Source organism: Perna viridis, chromosome 1 (assembly GCF_037379345.1).
Source record: "Perna viridis isolate PV_CMFRI_1.1 ecotype Kerala chromosome 1, ASM3737934v1, whole genome shotgun sequence".
In the NCBI taxonomy this organism is placed as follows: domain Eukaryota; kingdom Metazoa; phylum Mollusca; class Bivalvia; order Mytilida; family Mytilidae; genus Perna; species Perna viridis.
In genome coordinates, this window is record NC_142445.1 from 9445962 (window position 1) to 9470775 (window position 24814).

The window sequence follows — 24814 nt, forward strand, 5'->3', positions numbered from 1 at the left end:
TTTTTATACCCAGCCATACAAAGTAGGGAGGTATTATGTGAAACCCTCTGAAAAGTTGTGAGGCGTGCTGTCTGTCCATCTGTCCATCCCCAGACAGTTTCCAAGATAACAACTTGAGAACAGATTGATTTTTTTTGAAATTTTAAAGAGTTATTTAGTACAATAAAATACAGTTTGAGTTTAAGCAAAATCCAAAATTATATAGTTCTTGAGTTAGGCCATTCTGAACATTTTGTCCTCCCCTTTTTTTCATCATTAGGTGGTGGGGCATCACTTTATATTCCATTAATGTCCTATTTTTATAATTGATGGTTACAGCCCACTAAAGGTAATACGTGTATTTAAAATAAAATCTTTAATCAAATGCCATTAGAATCAATATTACAGCAAAATTTTGTTTAATAAGATATTCTCTTGACAGTACCATTTTAAAACAAAAATGAAATAACTGTTCTGCAAGATATTACAAGTAATAATTTAAGAGGATTCTCTGCTTCATGTATAGATAATATAACATACAGAAAGCATTACAAAAAAAATCCTAAAAACAGGTGAGATTTGAATGACTTTCACATAGAAAACCATTACCATAACAACAACTATAAACCCCTCAATGAAATGATTTTGGAGAGAAAGCTGGAAATAAATCACATTTGAAAAGTTAAATAATCATTGTATGAAACTGTATCACACATTTTAAGTACATGTAGTAATGATTACAATTTTTTTCGAAAGCAATTGTTACTTTTTTTTCAGGAAAACAATAAGAAACTTATAAAGAAACATTATCAAGACTATGGATGTCAGAATCTACACAGGCTCAAAGCAAGTTCTGTCACATAGTTCTAAAATACACCCCTAAAATAATGACCTTACCTTGAATACAGTATCATCTCAGACATGAAATCAGTTAAAGTACCAGCTGATCAATTTCCATAACCCCACTTGCAATTACATACACAGGAGCATATCTAGAGATGTTGAAATGGACTCCAGGCTATTATTTCTTATTTTTTCCATTCCCCAAATTTTGTGTGAAATTAAAAACAAATTTCAAACAAAAAAAAGGGGGTGATTCCATGGAACCCAGATTGGATGTGCCACTGTGCACTCATTAGGAAATAAGAATTTCAGACAAATATTTTAACCTTTCTATGTTAAAAAAAATTAATATCAAAAACAAACAAGCATTTTAGGTGTATTGCATGACACAACATAGTCCCATACCAGCTAAAAAGCACTAAACAAGAATAACTAACACTGAATGTAAAAAATAGACTAAACAATGTATCCCTGGGTCCAAATATGTAATGCAAATCTTGTCCCCTAGACTTCCTATAGTAACTTTGTTAAAGAGCACAAAAAATGACTGCATTCTTCATACATATCATTCTTGAAAGGCTCAGATAAAAAAAAGGATCTGCAAAATATTAAAATCATATTTTGGACAGAATATTTGATATATGATTCACAAAATTGTACATATTGCATAGAAAATACATAATTTACACTATGCAATAACTATTTTATACTGACTAGCTAGGAAGGCTACTGTCCTTTGGCACTATATATCACAGCACTCAAATTATGTACGACATAAACAAGGCAGCCACTAAAACAACGAGAACACATAACATGAAACACATTTAGATAGGGGACATAACTCCACAAGAGTCTACACAATTCATTTCATATTTAATCTTTTAATAAGATATGTCCTATCACAGTCAAGTTGTACATCACAGATGGGCTATATAGCAGGACAACAACAAAAAAACCTTTTTTTCTTATAGGGCTGTAACAGAATTATAGTGTTTGCTAATTGGTATGTAAAAAGCCCTACCAACATGGAATATATAATAAGGTGGTTAAATATGTGAACAAACTCTTTTCTTCTTCAGTTATATTTAAGGAAGAATTTGCCAATACATTTAATGTATAAACTGGATAATATAAACCTTTGTGTAGTTACAATGCACCATTGATTTTTTTAGAAACAGAAACAAAAATAACAATTAAGATAAGACTTAAATTCTTAATATGCTACAGAACTCAATCAAAAACGATTCAACAATTGAAAAACAAACAAACAAAATGAGTCTTGAATTAATACCTCCTCTTTTGCTCTTATCTTAAACTACATGTAAAACAAATCATTCTTGTCCAAAAATCTTACAAATCACATCCAAAAATTTAATAAAAGATTCCTGCAGTTGAAAATCATGGTCAGTAAGAAAAGGGAGAGTACTCCACACAATAAGAAACCTTCTTGGACTTGACAGCTAATTCTGTATGATGTTGATACACTTTCATTCCTAAATCAGGAAATCTTTCAGCAAGCAGTTGTTCTTCTAAAGGTGATGGCAAGGGTAAAGCGGACTTTTCTTTTGGTCGAGAAACCAGAATATACCTTCTGCAAAACAAAGGTGTTACTAGGATACATTGAAAAAAATATCCAGGAATTTAATACACTGTAAGAACTAGAATACTAAGATAATAAATGTTTTTAAGTCACTGAATTATGATAGTTAATGGAAATAAATACACATATATGTTAATAGTAGTTAGAACACAACAGTAGTTAATCCTTCATACTTACTGGCATTTACTGGGTATAGATCTAACTGTGGCAGGTCGAACAGCATCAGGGTTTCTAGGATCAAACATCCTCAGGTCAGCAGTGGGTTCTGGACTTACTGACTTACTGGGAGGTCTTGATCGGGGCATCCCAGGTTCTGGGGTCTTCTTCATCCTAAATCTAGTGATAAATGATAAAAAATGTAAATCTCTTTTAAGTGAACTAGAACTGTGGGTGTTACCATGTTGTAACTTTAAATTAGTGTGGTTAGAATAAAAAAAAGTCTTAAATATATTCAATAATTTCAAACTTGCAGATTACACATCTTATCAGCAAAGTATTTACATAAAGCACAAAAATTTACATCATAAAGTGAAAAAAAATATTTAGGGATCAATTCACTTTTTAGAAACAAGAAAAATACATGTCTGGACCTGCTTCTCTGTCATTATATTTGGCAACACATAAGAATCTTTAATATATATATTTACACTAGGCAAGTTTAAAACCTAAAATATGGGTTACAAATTTCAACATGCTGATAATGTAGGAAACAACACACATCTTTGCTGTGTGTATATAAACACAATGAAAAGTTCAAAGAGTATTGGTAAATACTTTAAAAGTTATACACAACACAAAGTAGGTACCGTTCAAAACAAAGTGTTAAAAGTGGCTAAGTTCAAAAAGCTAAAAATGTAGGAAAAATTGATTGAATTTCTTCATAATAGGAAGTGCACACCCTCAATATGTACCGCAGTATATAAAAATTGTTTTAATAATTACACACAGTAGGTACTCCTAAGTGTGAAAGATGGAGTCAATCAGCCTCTAGACCTGATTTCACACTCAAATTATTTGCAAAAATGTTTAACAGAGTGCATCTTTTTTTTCTTAATGTTATTTAAATGAAAAAAATGAGAGCATAACCTGATGCCACAGTCAAGCAAAAAATTTAGTTTATTAACGGAAAAAAATGTGTATCTAAAAAATAACAAAAAATAACATTAAACCAAAGTGATGAAAAACAAGCCATTATATCCTCCATATAACCCATCTGTATGAGTTTATTAAGCTTTATATTTCAACAGGTGATGCATTTACAGAATACTTAAAAGTTCTCTTTACCTAAAATGTGTAATATAAATATTTACAGATATTTATAGCTGACCACTTCATAATTATTGGCTAACAATAGATACTTAAGCTACCTGTAAAATTGCTAGTGTTACTCCATTATGTCCATCAACTTGGAATCCAAACTACAGAGGTAGAGAGGTAGAAAGGAAGGAATTTGATAGTATTTAAGGATTGTTTTTAAATTTTGATCAGGTTTTAGGAAATAAGCAACTTTGGGGCAGTTTACACTACAGGAACCGCAAAGCAGTTTATGAACAAAGGTTAACTGCCCTAAAGTTTGTTATGCAAGTATAACTTGGTCAAAAATTAAAAACAATCTTATAATTTTATAATTAAAATCCTTAAATTTAAATTAAAATTATTTAAATTTTGAACTTAAAAGTTTCCAGCAAACTAACACATAAATGTAAAAAACCTGAATATTATTTTTAACATGAACATTTTCTGATCCAACAAACCTGAATGTTTTTTTGACCCAACAAACCTAAATGTTTTTTAACCCAACAAACCTGAATGTTTTTTTGACCCAACAAATCTGAATGTTTTTTAATTCAACAAACCTGAATGGCTTTTCTGCTTTTAATTCTTTCTTGTCAACCTGTTGAAGAGTTGCAAAAGCAGTCTGTGGTCGCTTCCGGACAGTCACAGTTGGTTGACCAGTGTTCATTAGTGCAGTGTTGGCACGTTGCATTTGACCAAGAATGTACGAGTCAGAGTTTATAGTCATCCCACCAACTAAAACAAAGAAATACTAAATAAATTTAATGCCCCTAACAATAGAAGTGAAATGTATTGGATTAATTCAAAATACACTTATATTAAGACATCCTATTTTTCCTAACAAGATGTCACAATAGAGAAGATGAAACATGCTGTTTTTCTACTATTTAATTGGATACAGAAAGTTAACAAACAATCTCATTTTACTACATGTTAATCATTGTCATTTATATATTAATTCACAATTGAAAGAAAGGATATTCTACCTGATTTCTCTTCAGTAGACCTTTTAGTAAACAGTTTTCTCTTTTCATTGAGTTTGTCCTCCCAGTCCTGTCTTTTCTTCAAAGCACTCCTGGTCCTTAATTCCTTCTGCATTCTCAACAATAGGTGCCTACAAATAAAATCATATACAGCACTATAGTCAAATGAATGGTTGATGATGATTGGGAGGTTTTTAAAGACTTTGAATACCAAAACAGGGCTCTAACGGTTGATGTTAAAGGGTTAGTAGAACCAACTGGTGTTGGTGGCGGAGCCCAGCCTTCAGAATACCTGACCGAAGAACTCGGTCAGAGTATGTCCTACTAGCAGCTGGGGTGCTGTGTTGACGTGGGTCCGAGAGTGTTCCCCACTCTGTTGGGGAGTATGTCAACGTGTAGAGTGAGAAATGAATGGTTAAAACTCTAACTGTATTTATATATCTGTCAACTTGACATAAAGCAAGTCGAACTATACGCTGAATTAAAATATAAGTTATCACCATGATGTACATATATATGTACTGTGGCCATGAAAATATGAGTATGATATTTTGATAAATACTCTCTAAAGAAGAAACTATCATCAAGTACTGGAAGTAAGAAAATAAGTAATGATAACAACTTCATTGGACAGACACACAGACTAAAATCTAGATGCTCATCTATATGCATGCTGGTAGTGCTTAATGATATTACATAGACAGTTTCAATGTATCTTGGTGAAGTATAACCTTTGGTATATTTGGTGTTCATTTTTTAAATAGGAACTTAGTATTTTCAGACACACTACATTTCTTCCATACATTTGTGGTTGAGTACCTTTCAATTTCCCTGTCTGGCCAGTTTTCATCAAACATCAGCCCACTGTTCCTGTGTAATAATTTATCAGCAGGTAATGCTTGAGGTGTTCTGCAACAAATAATTCAAATGTTCTAAACTAATAAAAAAAACCATGTGAGCCAATGCCCATGAGTAATATCCCTGCAACTCCCCTCTAGTGTATTTATCAAAAATAAACAGACAGAAAGTTGTTGTTTCACAAGTCCAAAATCTAATGGCATTTCAAGCTACATCGTTATGAAACTTGTGTCAAAATATCAAGTGATTGTGACAAGTAGTTGCAGAGAAAACCGTTGCGAAAAAGTAGGACAGACAGACAGACAGATGGAGGGACAAGAATACAGTGTTAACAGTATTAGAATTAAATTAATTTTTCACTTCATAATTTTTTTGCTTGATAATTGTTGATTAATGATAAAACAAACAGTAATACAATGTAACATCCTATATAATTCAATACAGAAGTGAAAGCAGGTAAAGTCATACCCTGGTAATTTCTGAAATTTATCCAAAGCTTTGTCAAACACTTCCTGGAGTTCCTACAACAAATAAAATGTTATATTGATATTTGGCATAATTACAGAAAGAAATAGATATCCATACTATATTGATAGGAAAAGAAATTAAAAATCATTAAAATAAAGAAATATCATAATAAAAAAATATCATATGGTTCTATTTCACTCGTGGATTTCCATAATAAAAAATTAAACAGCAGAATAAACCATCCTTCATTTTGTGAATAGTAGTATATGTGTACTGATCATTTACTTCACAGCAAAAACATTTTAAATTATCATTACACCCATAGAAATACTTAAAAATGGCTATTTTGAGAACTTACTGTTGTCTGTGTACAAAAGATTTATGATCACAATGTATTTTTATGATAGACATTTATTCTAAAATTGACAGTTTAAATACTTAGAAATGAAAATAAAACCATTTAATAGTATCACCAACAAAACATCGAAACAAGGGGGGTAATAATATCCAGATAAATCACTGAAACCATGGGCATGTGGTACTGGGGATTTGAACCCTATAAAAACATTCTATTTCAGAACATGTTAAAAAATTACCAGTTGTGAAACACTTTTGAGAGAATTCTTGTAACACATCTCTTCCAAAATATCAAATATACAACAAGCTCTTATAAATTTTGAAAAAAAAAATCTTATTTTGTGAGTATTCTTAATAGGATAATTAGTTGGAAGAAGTGAATAACCAAAATATGATCACGAGTGCCGAAGAACGCCTAGATTTAACGAGTGTGCAGAACTTGTTCCTCGCATGTGTTAAATCTTACTGCTTTCTTGGCATGAGTGATCAAGTTATAGTTATTCACGATAACCAATTGATTATCCTATTTATTATATAAATTTCATCAAATATTCGTTGCTATTTTCCACATAAATTTCAAATTTTGTGAATGGTGGATTGATTTCAAAGTTGTGAAGTTCTGGCGGGAGAAAGTTCGAGAGTGAAACTACCAAATTTATTTCACAGTGTGAATTATTGAAATTTATTTCACTGGGAACATTCGATAAAACACTGCTATCTATATAATAATCCCCTTCATTGTACAAGAAGTAAAACTTATCAATTTCCTATGACAATATTAGTTCTCATTGAAAAAAGTATTCAAACGAAAACTACTAAAATAAGTATTTACCAGCCATAATAAACGTTAACAAAGAGAAACCAGAAAACAGTGAAATAAAGATTAAATCCTTATGTTTATCCTGGAATCAGTTTTCTGTCATCATTCTTAAATAAATTGTTTAATGAATCATTTAATGCTATATGCTTTTCTTCATTTTTTATCAATACAGAAAGTGATTTGAAAGTTTTCATCCAATATCAACTAATTCAAGATTAATGTAACCCTGATATATACATGTAAGTTCTATAATTCATCTTCTTTAACTTCTGTTTTCCATACACTTACAACATTTAATTACTACATGTCAGAAGATGAAGCCTTGCCTGATTATAAGTATGAGTGATATATGAACTTTCTCAACACATCAAACATTTGCCAAGCAACACACCAATCAATGACCAAACATTAGCTATACACCAAAACAAGAGAAATATTGACACTTAGTACCAGTTAACCCAGGAAATTGTATATATTTTGTCCATTAAACAGTAAAAATTAATACTGAAATCAATCTCTACATTGATTTTAACAATAACTTTATACTTTTGAGCATCCAACTAAAATATGTGGTAATTTTCCAGACGAAATATCAATAATTTCACAATCCTAGACATTGAAAGAAAGACTTGGGATCAATTCAGATAAGAATGATGTATTTATATAAGAATAAAATTAATGATATGTATTGGTCCTAATGTCTATTGATCATTTTATTATATAATTTGTTCTAAATTGAAACATTTTCTGATTGTGAAGAAACAATCTGTCATTTAGATAGTGGCAAATATTCCACAGGATCTACAAGTTTGTCTAGAGATAGTTCTTCACATCTACAATACTTTCTTAATCTGATATAGATCTCTTGTAATCTACATTATAGTTACAGCAATGAACTGTATATACACTGACTTGTACCTAAATTAAATTTTTTCCTTTAATTGTTTTCACCATAACTAGCTTGCCTTTTTCCTAGCCTCTCATTATAGAATGCCTGGGATCAACATATAGTAGTACATGTAGTTTAAATAATGAACTGTACATACAGTGACCATGTAAATGACCTTTAAGTATTTTTACCCTATCTAGCTTTTCTTGTATAACTGACATTCCTGTTAGCCTCTCATTGTCAGGTCTACAGCACTAATTTCAATAAAAAGTCTAACTCAGTATTTCAAAGGAGAAAAAACAAACAGAAAATGAATACAACAGAGACAAATCCCTGGGTGGCAAACTTTATTGAACAAGCTTTTTTTATACCTAACTAGAATAAAAACAGCATATCAAAATCACTTTACAAAGTCTATCAAATTTGATTAAGATTAACTTAATAGCTTTAAAGGAAACAATTATTTCAAAAAGCTGAAAAGAAAAGGTAATGGATCTTAAGAGATTGGTCATACTTAAATTGGGTGCAAAAGAAAGGCAATAGGTCACAAGTGACGGCAATTGCTCAGATGACCACTGACCAAGCCTGAATATGGTCCAAATTATTGGCAAAATGTCTGGAGTGATAACAAAAGCTCATGTGTTCTTTGGTCATGCTAAGTGTATGGTCCAAAGTGTTAGTGATTGCTCACATCACTTTTGTACAAGCTTTTGTACAGTCTAAATTTATGGCAAAGGATCACATAACTTTTGGTAAAAACTGAAAAACAATGAAATTCCAAGCAAATGACTAGGCGTGCACCTACTGATAATCAGTTTAGTATTACATTATGCAACTCGTGGAGTTTTGAATGTATGTGACAATATAATTTTTGGATGTGTTTGACTAAATACCTATACGATATAGCTATAGTGTGATAGATCATTTCCTCTGCACCTATAAATGAGTTATCTTCAATCACTGTGTCTGTATGTTAAATCAGTATCATGTCATCAATTCAGAATAATTCTATTTAACTACTTTTAAAATGAATTTTTTTTTTTTTTAAATTAGTTCGTTAACGATACAAGCTCTAAAACTAAAACCTGCAACTAAAGGTAACAAAAACTTTACAGAGGGGAGATAACTCATTGCATACACACTACAGTGGCCATGTCCATATATTGTACAACCAACACTGATTGTTAAATAGCTCAATCTAGAACACAACAGCATTAATGTACATGCTTAGCTGCCACAAGTATATTCCACACTTTATTTGGCATAGTAACACATACAGCCCACCCTCAATAGCAGAGTGTAGGGGATCCCTTAGTTCGAGAAATTCATTAGAATATTTATATTGATAAAATATTTATTTACAACATAATTGTTTTTTTTTATTAAGTTAAACAGATGAAAAATAGATTTTCAAATTTTCAAATTTTAAATTTAAATTTTAAAATAATCAATTTTAGTTTAAAAAGACTCCCTTACATATCCCAAAGAATTTCTCATAATATAGCTATGTCTTACCTCTAAATTCTCAGGGATTTCAAGTAAAATCTCCAACTGCATTGACACATCAGAAACATCACACTCAGACATTTTCAGAGTACAAATATTGCACAAATATATGTTTAAAAGTCCAACTTAAAAGTTTGTGGTAATGTACATAAAACTGTTCAATAACCGCATCATAATGTTACACTAATTAATGCCTTTCAGTAAACTCCTTTTTATTAGGCATGAGAAATCCACAATTTTTATTTGAATAACAACCACAAATAGCTTTTAGTTTAAATGTTTATATGTACTAATAAACATCAAAATTTAATTCAAGTTGCCGATATTCATCCCTGTAATTTCATAGATGAAAAATCAACTTACGTATTGTAATCTGACAAAGAAAATTTTATGACGGTCAATATTATATTCTTAAATGCTTTGTTGGACGCCGCTATTTGTTCACAAACAAGATTTTGTTCATTATAAATAGATATAACAATCAAGTTTCCATAGAATACTTAAATCACTTGGAAAATTTCACTCTTCCATTTTGAGTGTCTTTACAATTAAAGTTTTGAACCTTAAACACAACATTTCATCGATACTATCAATATTTCTATCAAATAGAAGTCTAGCTTATGTGGTATTTAATAGAAATGATATAATGTAAAGCATATATAAAAGGTTTGAATTTTAATAAACATGAAAAGTTGAAATCAGTTGACAGTGGTATTGAATCAGATAGAAAGCTCTCCGACTGTTACTGGGGTAGCTAGGATTGTTGTATAAATATACCTTACTAAGTGGCCTTTATACAGCTTTATGGTACACACATTTAATTGGAGAGTTTATGAAAATATTTAAACACATTAAGTGTTGACATTTTGTATTTAAAATAATGTCTCCAAGGCTTTTATGTGATATAAGTCAATAAATGATGCAAAAACTGGCATTCACTTTTCCAATGGTTCAGTTTAATGAATTTTCTCCTGTAGATAATATTTACAAAACCAAGTTGACTTGAACTGTAATATCAAGTTGGTTTTATACCATCTATATCAGTCTTTGTATGTTTAACATTTATATCTTGTCTAAAATCTAACTGTAACAATTTTACAATCTACACATACTGATATCAGAATATATTATCTCACAAGGTTTCAGTTAAAATGACATTGTCAAGTTATGCCCTAGTTATAACATCCTACAAAAAAAAAACAGTCAAAAATGGATAACATCTAAATAGAAATGCCAATTAGTTTACTTTATTAATATAAAAGTACATGTAAAAGATTTAACAACCATAAAAAGAAATGTATTTGAAGTGTTGTATGTTAGGAGTGAAAAATTTGAAAAATGTATTCAACAAAATTAGACAAAACAGTGAAACTTCTAAAAAGAAATAAAACTTACACAAAACTGAAGTAGACATATACATGTCATAGGGCAAGGGGAAAGGATTTTATTTCTGTTCAGTACAATCAAACTGTTTTTTTTGTAAAGACATGTTTTTAATCTCCTAAAACATCCTTAAAAGGATTTAAATGTCTTATAAGTACAAAACTTTTATATAATTCTAAAACTCCTATTGAGTATGAGAGATTATGTGCTATAATTACACTGGTAGATCTGTATACCTCACTGTCACAGAGCTATACCCTGGGGGAGATTAGTCCCAAGTCTAAATGCTACATGTTACACAGAGAATTTTAAATGGCTATAGGATCATTTTATCATATGGTCGATAAAGATCTCAAAAGATACAAAGATTTAATTTGAAGGTAGTAAGACTTTTAACCTTTAAAACAACTTGTCAAGTCTAAATATATCCAACACTCAAACTTCTATGAGAACCTAGTTCTTGGTTTAGTTCTGTTCTCTGGTCTTAATTCAAATAACATGACATGTACACATTTATAGGTTTTTTAAAAAAGATTTTAAAGAATTTAAGAAGAGATTTACTATAAACTCCTCAGATTTCATGATATCTGAATGTTATAAAAAATATGTTACAAACTGCTCAGAAAAATGAAGAAAACAAAAAGAGAAAGAAAGTTGAAAAACTAAAATAATAGAGAAATTAATATATTTAAACAAGAAATGCATTATTAGACTTAGATAAATAAGTAGAAAAATAATTGAATTAAGATAAATAGTAATATTAAAAATTAATGAAATTACTTCTAAAATGTGTTTGAAGGTCACAAGGTATGTTAACGAGAAATTTTCACCTGTCTCACCTGTAATCTATTATGTAAATAGAATAATAATCATCTAACAGAATAAACTCTCTTTACAAAAGTTCAAAGACATTGACAGTCCTTCATGTCCCCTATTACAATATTTGGTTTCTGGAATCAATACCTGCATTTACATTTTAAAATGGTGGCAAACATTTCATTAAAATTCTGGTGTCAAGGTTAAAACTTCAGGACACACATTCTTTATTACACCATAATGACTTACTGACCAGAATGATTTGATAAAAAAAGGAGTGGTCTCTCTTAGTTGTTGAAATGATAATGTGGAAAAGTGAAGCTTTGAACAAGTACAAAAAAACTTTTTATTTCCTTTAAAACCAGTATATGAAACTTATTTTAAGATGATTACAATGGATCATACAATAAATTTGATCAAATTAATTTTTGTATAAGATAACATAAGCAGCTATTTAATACAACATTTGCTGAAAAATAGAATTTCACTGAATAATGTAAATCACAAGATATATTCTACATTACTGTTATTTTTTTTAATTTCACTGCAAAGACACTATTTCTTAGATTTTAAAAATCATTTCCTTAGACATTAGCAAGTAGACAACAAAACTGTATTGGAACATTTTCTCTCATCAATCTTGATTTGACAGTGATTAGTAAACTCAATTTTCAACCATCAAATCCACAACTTATGCATCCAAATAAGTTTAAATATTACAGTCCCTCAGTAAAAAAATTCTCTATTCAATTTTTTTCTGAGAAGAATAAAGCAAGAAAACTGTAATCATCTGAATGTCAATAAAAAAAAATGTTCAAAAACAAAACACAATAATATTTCTATAAAAACTTTCAAAGTCAGTATAAGCTTCATCAGGGCATAAAAATTCCTCCTCAATTTTTGACCAAATGAATCTCTTAATTATTCAAAGATTTTAGTGAGATTTATTACAACCATGATACTACAATAGACTACCCTCATGCTATAACAAGTAATAAACATAATATAATAGTCATACCTCAGCTTTAAATCTGGCAAAGGCTGTCTGTGGTCTCCTTTCTTCTCCTGCCACTGAAATAAAGTTTAAAATATAAATCATGTTGTATATAACATGAATGGAAATGGTGAGAATGTCAAAGAGACAACTCCACCTGAAAAATGCCAGCTCAAGGCCACCAATGGGTCTTCAATGAACAATGAGAAAACCCTCACATCACAAGACAGGCTGCAGCTGGCCCCAAAACAACATTATACACCGATACACAGCAAAAGAGTTGTTCCTATATACTCAAGCAACATAAAAGTAATCTGAAAGTAAAAATGAAACAATACATACAGAGGCCAGAGATTAATGATTTGGGCAGGTACAAAAAACGTGGCAGGATTTAAGTACTTCGGTGTGATCACAACCATTCCCTGGCCATTGTGGAAAATCTTACACAATTAAACTCACCTAAAAATCAGTTCAAAAAGGTCAGAGTCCTTTGTTAAAACAGGAATAAAGAAACTTATACATTCTATAACAACATAATGAATAAGTCAAATACACAATATTGCATCACTAAAACTGTTTCAGGGACTGACACTTAATGTTTATTCATTCATTCAAGGATAATTACCTAAATCTTCATGTTTGATCGTCTACCACTGTAATGAAAAATTAAACAGTGGCCAAATAGGACCAATCAGAATTATTGTTGCCAAATCTTCCTATAAAATTACATAAAAATTCCTTGATCAGTTTAAGAAGAGATGTGCTTCAAAGTTTTAAAGGTTTTAACATGTAAAACCCTTGATTTGTATTACCTCCCTTTGGAGACATCCAACAATAATTGTATTCCTTCATGCACATCTATAAGCTTAACCACTATGGGCTTTAGATAATACCAATGCTAATCCAGCACAGAACATTAATACCAAGTAACTTACATTGATAGGCTTTCTTCCTATGGAATGAGGAGTAAGGTCTTTGTTGCGCCATTCCTCTTTCCTCTTGTGTAAGTAATGGACCCTCTTGGTCTTCCTTCATCTCTCCTTTCCTCTGCATTCTCAGCCTAAATTCTTCATCATCAGTTCTCTCGTCATCAGCATCACATCCAGTTTTAGGACCATGGTCATCCTCCACCACTTCAGGAATGGGTGTTCCACATACTGTAAAGTATAAAACATAATTACCAAAAATATAGATTGCTGTTAAACAACACAGATGTAAATTGAAATCTAAAAATTGGAAATTAATATTAGTGGATTTCAACTTTTCCCAGTTTTACATTCTGTACACCTCTAGCGTTTTTTTTTATTGTATGATGTTCTCCCTATTTTAGGTGGTTTCTTAGAAAAAACTACTGCAAAGTCATAAAAAACTTATATTTTCTCCCAAAAACCATCAGGAGGGGACACTTTTGAAATAAAACAACAAAAATCACTTATTTTACAAACAAAAATTAATACAGCCTTTACTTACCAAGTGTCAATTTTAATACTAGACAACAAAAGACAGTTTGAACATCTACCCAACATTCATTACAAGTTATACTACTTTTGTTAAATACATCTGGAGACAATGTATTAAATAAACAAATATAAATCACTAAGAAAGCAGCAACTCCAATGAACCTTAATTACTTCAATAGAAAAACAAGCTAACGAAAGACAATAATTCTTTGAACAAAACTTTGTAACATGTACTACTCAGAATTTTTTGAGATGCCCACAGGAAAAGGTCTACTTGTAAGGAACATTTCACAAAATATTTTCTTTCTAATGTGATTTTGAAGATAGTGCAAACTATTGCAATATCACAATCCATTGCCTTTCAAAGGCGATGAAAAATTTTAAAAAACTTGTAACCTGGCAACCATGTTTTTTCTTAACTTTCATATTCAACATCATATTTACCCAAAAGGATGCTTGTGACCAAATACTTGGTGATAATCCATTCAATGGTTTCAGAGGAGCAGATTTTCTTAAGAATAACAGACAATGAATCCCAAGTGAAATTGCAATAGTTAACATGGAATCTGTATACAATGAGATAATGAATATATACGGCTTGAAGCTTTACATGGTATGCTGTATTGCTCCATAATATGGGACCTACAGAAGCCAACATCTTTGGTATATATTACAGTAGTGCATTGTAGAAATTCTGAGTATTATTTTAATATAAATAAACACAGTCATGTACTAACAGATAAAATATCAATCTACAGAATGTCTATAAAAAGTATAAAAACAAAGTTTAAAGATTAATATACTAAGTAATATAAGTGTTAATAACAGTAATGTTAGTTAAATAAACAAATGTTCAATTAAAAAAAAACATATATAAATTCTAATTAGTGGTTGAAAATTTGAAAGTTGTTGTCATGTTCAAAGGGAGATAATTCTACTGAATTTTTGGATGGTAACCTTATGAGCAGAACTCAAGGAGATTTTAGCATCAACAGATCCAAGTCAGCAAGAAAATTCTTGTTCTGCGGTGTTTAATCTAAGCAAAATTTAATTGATAAAATTCATCAGAATCCACTTATTAGATCTTTTTAAAAGAGCTTCATACATAGATAATTAGAACAGAACTGTTAGTTACAAAAAATCAAAAGTAAAATGTTAACTGCAAAAAAATCAAAATTAGAATGTTAGCTATGAAACAAACATGTTATAAGTATTAGTTACTGAATAATGAAAGCCTCTACAGGGAATGAACAGCAAGTTTACATGATTCTAGTTTCTGGTCAGATTCTCTTGGTAGAATCACTTTAATGGGCTGAGCATGCCCTCCTTTCTGGTCTTTGTCCTTCAATCTGTACAGGGCAGCTGTAGGGGTCTCTGCCCCAGACCGATCCAACCTGGACCTTGGTCTCTCTATCCACCGAGGGTCTAACTCATCACCAACCTCCGGTAGTTCCCCTACGATATATCTCTCATTCCTTGGGGACTTGCTCACTTATAGAGAAAATGGGTTACAGACTTCATACCCTGTATTTTACTTCATGTTATAGAAGATTCTACATCTTAAGGAAATAATTATAATGAATTACTGAACTCATTTGCCTTGAAATGATCTTATCCTCACGATGAAAAAGCATATAAAAAGTCCCCCCATTAAAAGATAGGTAAAGAAAATTAAATTAAAGCAATAATTACTGTTTCCATTTGGTCAATGTATTCTTAGTGTCCACTTAGACATGCAAAGTATTTTAATATTAGAGGTATTTTTAGCAGTTGTCTCTGTCTTTTGACCTCATGGCAAAAAAAAACAAAAACAAAAACAAAAAAACTTACACTATATGCTTAAATGACAGTATAAGATTAAAGAACTACAGAGATTTACTTCCATCATCACAAGGTCCACCAAGGAGTTATCTAATCAACTTAGATGAATGCTTAAGGCCTTATCCTTGAGAGATCAAAAGTCAGAGACATTTTGCTATCCATACCAAACTACTTATTATAATAATAAACTACTGACCTCCATCTGTAGCTGTAACTTCTGACTTCCCTGATTTCTACAACAACAAATGTACAATTCCTTGCATTAATTAAAAGAAAAAAAGTGGAAATAAGGTGATAAAACTTTAACACATTTATCCTGTCTCATTTTTGCTTTAAATTTACATATTTAAAATATAATGTAATAATATTAGCAATTTGGAAAATAGGTATTGAAATTTTCATTAAATTAAAGCTTAAATCACAGCATTTTCTTTTATCTTTAGTTTACAAGATGGTTTTGTTTAATAAAAACACAAATAATAAATAGCTTTTTCTTCACATAAACAAGAACACAACTCATGCCAAACCAACCATAATACCTAGCAAATAAAACACAACAAAAACAATGAATATGTAAATATAAAAAAGATGAACTAATCATGTCCTGTGTATTATATTGCATTTTTACATTTAATATTTAGAGGAAATAAATCAGTCTTATTTACCAATTTAGTTTCCAGAAATAAAGAGATTTGTGAACCAAAGAAAACAAAATTCAATTGTCTATAAGTAAAGAGGACTACACGGTATCTATATATAAACAGAGTTAATTAGTAGTAAACCAGTGCAATATGAAAATAATAAGTTAATCTCAGGGAGTGCTTCATCATCAAAAAACAACAAAGTACATTTTATATAAACAAAAATACCAAAGTAAAATGCATGTGAATGGATGCAGTACATGTGGTTACATGTGTGTTTATTAGATGTAAGGTTAAATACACCCATGTGATTTGTGAAATTCCAATGAATTAATCCATATCTTCTCAGTGACACACCTTATACATTTACTCACCACCTGAATCAAGTCAGGAGTTTCTACAGATTGATCAAGATCATGAGTTTGAGTAGGAGCCATACTAGGAGTTTTACTCCTGTCTCCTATCATAGTTCTCTGTCTGTCTGGATTAAATTTAGCCTTAATTCCTGGAGCACCTGGTCCTTTTCTCAGGGGAGGTAATTCTAATTTTGTTCCCATCAGCCCGTGTTGTGATGGTTCAACACCAGCTTCTATAGCCCAAAGTTGGTCTTCCATTGCTTCCATGTTTGGAGGTTCATCTAATTTAAACATGGGATCATCTCCTAACTTCTCTTGATGTTTTTGATTGTCTAAAGGTTTCATGTTTGGTGCTGGTTTAGGCTACAATTGATGTAACTAAGGCATGCTAACAACATAAAAAGTGCACAACAAGCAAAGCGAAGCATAAAAATTTCAATAAAAATCTGGAAAGTGAAAAATGAATTTCAACATGTAAATATGAGAAGAGCAAAGAAAAAATATGGAAAGAAAAAAATAAATTAAATAAATCCAACTAAAGCAAATGAACAAATAAAACTAAAAGTTACTACAATGTAGTATTGAACACACAAAAAGTATAACTTAAAGAATTACAATGGTCATTCTTTTCTTACAAGAATACTTCAGATGAAACATCATGCTACTCCATTTAAAATCTCAGCATATACTATCATGCCAAAATTTAAATAAACAGTGTAATATAAATCTACAACCTAGCTAACAATAAACAAGGCATGCCAAAATATTACTATAGCCTCGGGCTTACCCTTAGATGTAAGGCTATATCCCTCGGGCTTACCCTTAGATGTGGGGCTATATCACTCGGGCTTACCCTTAGATGTGGGGCTATATCCATATGCCTGGGGCTAACCCTTAGATGTGGGGCTATATCCATCTGTCTGAGGCTTACCCTAAGATGTGGGGCTATATCCAATGCCTGGGACTCACCCTAAGATGTGGGGCTATATCCATTGTCTGGGCCTCACCCTAAGATGTGGGGCTATATCCATTGGATGGGACTTAGATGTGGGCTATATCCATCTGCCTGGGGCTTACCCTTAAATATGGGGCTATATCCATTGCCCGGGGCTCACCCTAAGATGTGGGGCTATATCATTGTCTCTGGGGCTTACCCTTAGATATTGGGCGTTCTCCACCATCTCTGGGGCTCACCCTAAGATGTGGGGCTATATCCATTGCCTGGGACTTACCCTTAGATGTGGAGCTATATCCATTGTCTCATTCTGTTGTTTAAGAATCTCTTGTCTTCTCATTTCCATTAACTCTTCAGGAGTAGGACCTTTTTTCTTTGGTGGCATTCTTCGTTCCAGCATTTGTTTTCTTCGTAGCTCTCTCTGCTCTCTTAGTTTTTGTTCCCTGACTTTCTTCTGAGCCTCCTGTATATTAATAAAAAAACAAAATATGTAAATATGACATTCTATTAAAATGGCTCAAAGAATAACTTCTAAAATAAAATTTCAATGTAAACATTCAAATATGAATAAAGTTATTTGACTGGAAAGATCCCTCCAAACAACAACCTTGTAAAAGACATATGTTTATTAACAAGAGTTGACCATCATTTTGCAAGCTTTTTTCAATAAATGATGCCAGAGTTAGACTTATGACAAAAAAGACCAAACTAGATATCATTGAGATTGGAGCCATCTCTGTGGGTCCTGCTGTCAATAACAAGTAGTAAATAAGCTGATATGAAGCATTATTTGAAGTTATTACATATTCTTGTTATCATTATGACACACCCTCTGGTGTTGGTTAATATACATGTCAAGTATAAACTTTGAAATCATAAAGGTTCTCAAGATACAGAGCAGATACGATCTTTACCACAGGACATGGGGTTGTCAACAGAAACCAAAGTTTTGTTTACCTTGAACTTTGACCAAGAAAGTTGTACATACATTATGACACACCCTCTGGTTTTGGTTAATATACGTGTCAAGTATATACTTAGAAATCATAACGGTTCTCAAGATATAGAGCAGACACAATCATTACCACAGGACATGGGGTTGTCAACTGAAACCAAAGTTTTTGACCTTGACCTTTGACCTAGGAAGTTGTACATACATTATGACACACCCTCCGATGTTGGGTAATATACATGTCAAGTATATACTTAGAAATCATAATGGTTCTCTAGATATACAGCAGAGACGATCTTTACCACAGGACATGGGGTTGTCAACTGAAACCAAATTTTTTTTACCTTGACCTTTGACCTAGGAAGTTGTACATACATTATGACACATCCTCTGGTGTTGGTTAATATACATGTTAAGTATAAAGTATGAAATCATAATGGTTCTCTAGATATAGAGCAGACACAAATTTGTTACAGACAGCATGACGGACGGCATGACACACAGCACGACGGACAGACTGATCACTATAATTCTTTATTGGTAATTTTGATCACCAAACTCCCTATAACCTACAGTGAGACATTACTCTATAACCTACAGTGAGTCCTTACTCTTTAACATACAGTAAATCATTCTTTCTATAACCTACAGTAAAACATTTTCTCTATAACCTACAGTGAGTCCATACTCTATAACCTACAGTGAGTCCATACTCTATAACCTTCAGTAAAACATTCTCTTAAAAACTTACAGTAAAACATTCTCTCTATAACCTATAGTGAGTCCTTACTCTTACTCTATAACTTACAGTAAGTCCTTCCTCCTCATCACTGCTTCCTTCTTTTCTATGGTCATGGTCTGCTTCTTTCTTTGTTGAGTCTGGGCGTTTCTTCTTTCGAACAACTTTCTCTCCTTTCGTTAAATCCTTCAGGTTCATTTCTTTCAAGTTATATTTGGCCTTCCTGTCTTCTGGTTCTTCTATCTTCTTTGCTTCCTCCACTTCTGCCTTTTCAGTAGTGCTGGTAGTCTGTTCACCAACTGTGATAGCCTCCTGTTGCTGAGTGGCACTGGTATCAGAAACACCAGCTATGTAAAATTTGGAAGAAAAAAACAAAGTAAGATAATACTGGTTACAAAGTATAAATGTAACTAACTTTTTTTAAAAAAGAAAACAACTTATGAGAGATAAAACCAATAGAAAAATCTGAAATAAAGAAAAACAACTGAGTAAAAAATTTTAAACAATTTTATAAGTACTACATACATTACCTCGTAAGACACAAAACAAAAATGTCCTATAAGTACAGCACCTGAACTGATCCATGCCACTAAAATTGCAACTGGTAACTGATTACCGATCAGTTTCTGATCAGTCATCGATCCATCAAACCAATCCATTAAACTGATGATTGCATCATGTGACCATAATATATTTTACAGAGTCTGTTGTTTCGTTTGTCAATTTTTCAAATATATACATAATGCAATAGATTTTAATATTAATTAAAATACTTCTATTTTACATTTGATTTATTTTTAACATACTGCAATTTGTGGATTTAATATCTTAAATCGAAGGTAAATTTTATTTTGTAGTATATTGGATTCGTTCCAATGGAAATTCTTAAATTTACATGAACAAATCATTCGTCATTTTACATAACAAAACTGCAATCAGATCAGTCATCAGTCATCAGTTATCGATCCGTCAGTAATCAGACAGTCACCAGTCATCGATCAGTAGTAGATGCAGTGATCAGTTCAGGGACTGTACTAGTTCCATTGATTGCCATTTAAGAATTTAAAAAAAAATTACTTATGAAATTATCTTAGCATGCATGATTATGTTGATAAAACATGTGATGTTTCTTGACAATAGGAATTAATTAAACTATCTGTTAACTGGACTAGGTAATTATATTATCAAAATAGCTACTTTACGTCCCTTGCTACAAATAACTCTATCTAGTTATATAACACTATAAACTAAGACAACCTTAGGAAGGAATCTAAACCAGTTTTGACAAACATAGAGCTCTAACAATTTAACCATAGAGATATTGCATACATGATCAAAACTTTGAAAGAACTTTATTTCTAACAATGCATATCATTCTAATGTTTGAAAAAAGGCAAATAAAACAATCCATTTTGATAAAACAGACGTGTTACAAGAATTTCATAAAACAAAACAAAGTGGATGACAGAAGACAACAATAATTATTGGTCTACAATCAAAAAGTGCCAAAACTGCAGTTCACTAAACAGTGTTAAACATCTAATACAACCTACAGATAAGGATAATTGACAGTTAATGATACAGTGCTGGAAACTATCAAACACCTCAGTGACTAAGATCAACCTATCACCTGACTGTTTAACTGCTCTCTTTCTAGTTCTGACAGTTTTACGTCCACCATATGAACCACCAGTATCAAAGTCAGAGGCCATGTATCCTGTATTCTCCTGCCCAGATACATGAGAGTGATCCACAACAAGGTCATTACCTGACTTCTTGATGGGTTTAACAATAGAATTGGGTTTCATTATCATACTTGAAGTATTTTTTTTTGTTTTTTGTAATTCTTCTTTTTCTTTTTCTTTAGTTTGAGCTAGAATGGTGTCAATTACGGCTGAAACAAAATATCACATGGAAGCTGTCAAATCTTTACAGTTATACCCCTGGTTTTAACTATAGCAATTATAAATAATTAATATGATGAAATTAGAGTTGACCTGTTGCTAGAAAAAGATATATGATCATGAAATTCTGGTTGTGAATCACTTCCACCAACAAAAGTTCAACTGACAAGTACCTATTTTAAAAACCCCAAGTTCAGTTATTATAGAACCTGCTCTTTCAATTTTCCCTTATTATTTCAATCAATTCAAACCAGCAAATTCTAATCCAAAGTTTCTAGGTTTATTATATACTAGATAAAACAAAGAATTTTGCTTTCATGATGAATTAATCTAGAGTAAATTTGCCATTTTTGTCCTTGGATCACAATCATATGATACAGAGATTGAGTTGGTTTATTTCAAGGACATCTACCACTAGCTGGTTTGCAGATGGTTGAGACTGTTGATTTTGTGATGCCCTTAACAGTCTGTCGAGCATTTTTTGGGTTCAAAACATTAGGAAATCAGGAAAAAATTTTCTTAAAAATCAGGAAGTTATCAGGAATTTTTTAACATAAAAAGTAATGAAATACATGTACAGTGTAATACAAAATTCCATGAAAATGGCTGCCTTCCACCACTCTAAGTAAGCGCTTTCTAAAAATGTAGCAATTTGAGAAGTAACACTATAAAAGAAGTCAGAACACTTTGATTAAATTTAGTTTTTTCCAACAGACATTCTTCAACTATAAAACAACTTTTTTAGTCGTGCAGAAAACACCAGTTGTAACATTATTCTCCCCACGACAGGATGTCAAAAAGACAGTTCTAGTGAAGAGGAACAAGCAAATTTCAATTGAATATTTTGGTCTATAAGGTATTCTAAATAAACCCCCCCCCCAAAAAAAAAAAAAAACAACAACAACAATTCATGTCATAATCTATAAGTGTATAAAGTTTCATAAAGGTTAATTGGACCTAATGTACTCCATTTTTCAACATCAATGCAAAGATATAAAACAGACAGACAAAAACAAAAGAAAATCTCTACTATAGCTGCCTACATGATGTGACATTTATTGAGGAAAAGTCACAATTCGAATGTAAAACAGCAACCCAATGAATACACAATATCATTCTTCACAATATACATTCAGTTTTACTTGTGTAACACTGTGAAATATATAAATATTTCAACATTTTTTTGTGGTGCAAAGGTTCAAAATCAGGAGCGATCAGGAATTTCTCTGGAAAATTCAGGAAAAAATCAGGAATTGCTCAAAATCAGGAAAAATCAGACTGCCTTAATCAACTTACACTCCTACCAGCTTAGAGTTTTAAGTAAGCTGTTGCTATTCTTACAAGATTCAGTATGTCTTATCTGAACTAAACTGACTCAGTATGTCAGTACTTAGACTTCCATACTTCATAGCTTGGCAGATAGTAATATTGGTTTACTTACTCATTTTTCACTTTTACTTTTTTTTCAATAGATTTGTCCAATAAACAGTTTAAAACTTGAGGCTCCTAGGTGCCTAAATCAAACACTTACAGTAAATCATAATAGGCAAAACATAAGGATATTTGAAAATTCTAATTCAGTTGAATACATTCATACAAAATTTAATCAAAAGCACCTTCCCTTGAGCAGCTTAGGAATAACACTTACAAGAAATGTGGATGGACAGACAGACAGAAATACAGGGTGATTCCTTCATACTCACAACTTTGTTTAGGAGGGTATAATAATTGTCAAAAAGTAGAGTGACTTGTAAAAATTTCATAGACAGCCAATGTAAGATAGTAGTGTGAGTCAATTATGTTCAAGATTAGCTTAACAAGCATATATCTAAACCCAGAACTTAATATCCACCAGATAAATAATTTACTACACCATTTTTAACCCTATGATTTCATGACAATCCCTGAGTGCAAAGTCAAGACAACAATATATCTATAAACAGTGCAGGTAACTCAAGATTTACCAATAAGCTCCTTTGTGCATTTTAATAACAGAAAAAGAGTGATCAACCTAGGGTCATGCAAAAAGTATACCATGATCACACATTCACATCACCAAGAAGACCAAAGGAAAAGTGTTTCCAATCCTTTCTAAATACACCAAAAAGAGCTTGATCCATGCAGTCACGTGCTTTGTTTCCATAAGCCACTCATTGTTACCTTTAAGTTTTTGTTCAGCCCAATGTATTTCCTCTACAACCTGTTCTAGTTTGATCTCAGAAGGAATAACATTGATTTCTGGGATTGTTTCCATGGCACCCTTAGCCAAAGTCTTTTTAACCTCATCAAAACCCATTTCAAACTGAACATCATATGTCAAATCCCCTGGTTTTGTTTCTTTGGACTTATCATAGATTGGTAAAGCTGTTTTAGGCATTTTCACAATTTCATATTCAGCCCTGGGGAAAAGTTTTGGTTCTATGGGTTTCTTTACAGGGATAAGATGATCAAACATAGACCAGCTCTTACAGGCTAAAGGTATATGAAATGAGAAAAGGATAAGTTTAAAATTTCAAATTGAAATGAATTTTTGACATGTACATGTAACTTTATTTAACTCTTCCTAAATTATTACATATTAGATACTTTTGTGGACTGTTTGCAATTTTACTTATATAAAAAGAGCTGAAGAACTTAGAAGGCTTTTTGTAAATCAATAACTGCAGTAGAATGTAATATTTCAAAAGGGGGGAAACACTTTAAACAAAACTGGACTGGTATGTATTAACTTCCTTAATTTTTGAAAACATAAGTATTTTTTTGCAGTTTGTAAATAACTTTTTGTTTATTTTGACCCCTCGGTAGAGAAGTTTTAGAACAAAATTGACAAAAGCAACTGATAGCATCTATATCTCAAAAATCCTAATACAAATTTGGACCATTTTTTTTCTCGAAAAAACAGATTCTTGACATTACCTGGTGAAGCAGCTTTGATTTCATCCACAGTTCTAAGTTCATCTTTAGGTTTGTCTGTAGCTTGTTCTTCCTAGAATATATTGGAGAAAGAAGCATCTTACTACTTGACCTTTTTCTACTAAAGGATATTGTTAAAATACATATTAGTGTGAATTGGTGGTTACTTTTAATTTTTGAATAAAAAAATAGTGTAGAGATGGTAATAATCAACCACACTAAAGCACAAGGTATACTAATCCCCATTTTGGGGGTTTAGTCTTATAAACTAGAAAACAATG

General features: G+C 31.5%; 1 protein-coding gene across 9 annotated transcripts in view; it reads right to left on the minus strand.

Moving 5' to 3' along the window:
• Positions 1–336: 336 nt before the first annotated feature.
• Positions 337–24814, minus strand: part of LOC148627146 (uncharacterized) — a 44717-nt gene continuing 20239 nt past the window's right edge. For 4 of the 9 annotated variants that reach the window (XM_088568475.1, XM_088568493.1, XM_088568458.1 and 1 more), the window contains 16 exons: positions 24537–24606; positions 23781–24092; positions 19786–20063; positions 18303–18488; positions 17089–17433; positions 16270–16306; positions 15516–15743; positions 13728–13949; positions 12817–12869; positions 9609–9644; positions 6028–6080; positions 5521–5610; positions 4705–4832; positions 4279–4453; positions 2600–2758; positions 337–2413 (listed from right to left, as the gene is read on the minus strand). In XM_088568475.1, the coding sequence (XP_088424601.1) occupies positions 2227–2413; positions 2600–2758; positions 4279–4453; positions 4705–4832; positions 5521–5610; positions 6028–6080; positions 9609–9644; positions 12817–12869; positions 13728–13949; positions 15516–15743; positions 16270–16306; positions 17089–17433; positions 18303–18488; positions 19786–20063; positions 23781–24092; positions 24537–24606 (2559 nt within the window). In that variant the 3' untranslated portion in view covers positions 337–2226. The remainder of the gene's footprint in view (positions 2414–2599; positions 2759–4278; positions 4454–4704; positions 4833–5520; positions 5611–6027; positions 6081–9608; positions 9645–12816; positions 12870–13727; positions 13950–15515; positions 15744–16269; positions 16307–17088; positions 17434–18302; positions 18489–19785; positions 20064–23780; positions 24093–24536; positions 24607–24814) is intronic. The other 5 variants (XM_088568523.1, XM_088568503.1, XM_088568484.1 and 2 more) reach the window with 5 other exon arrangements.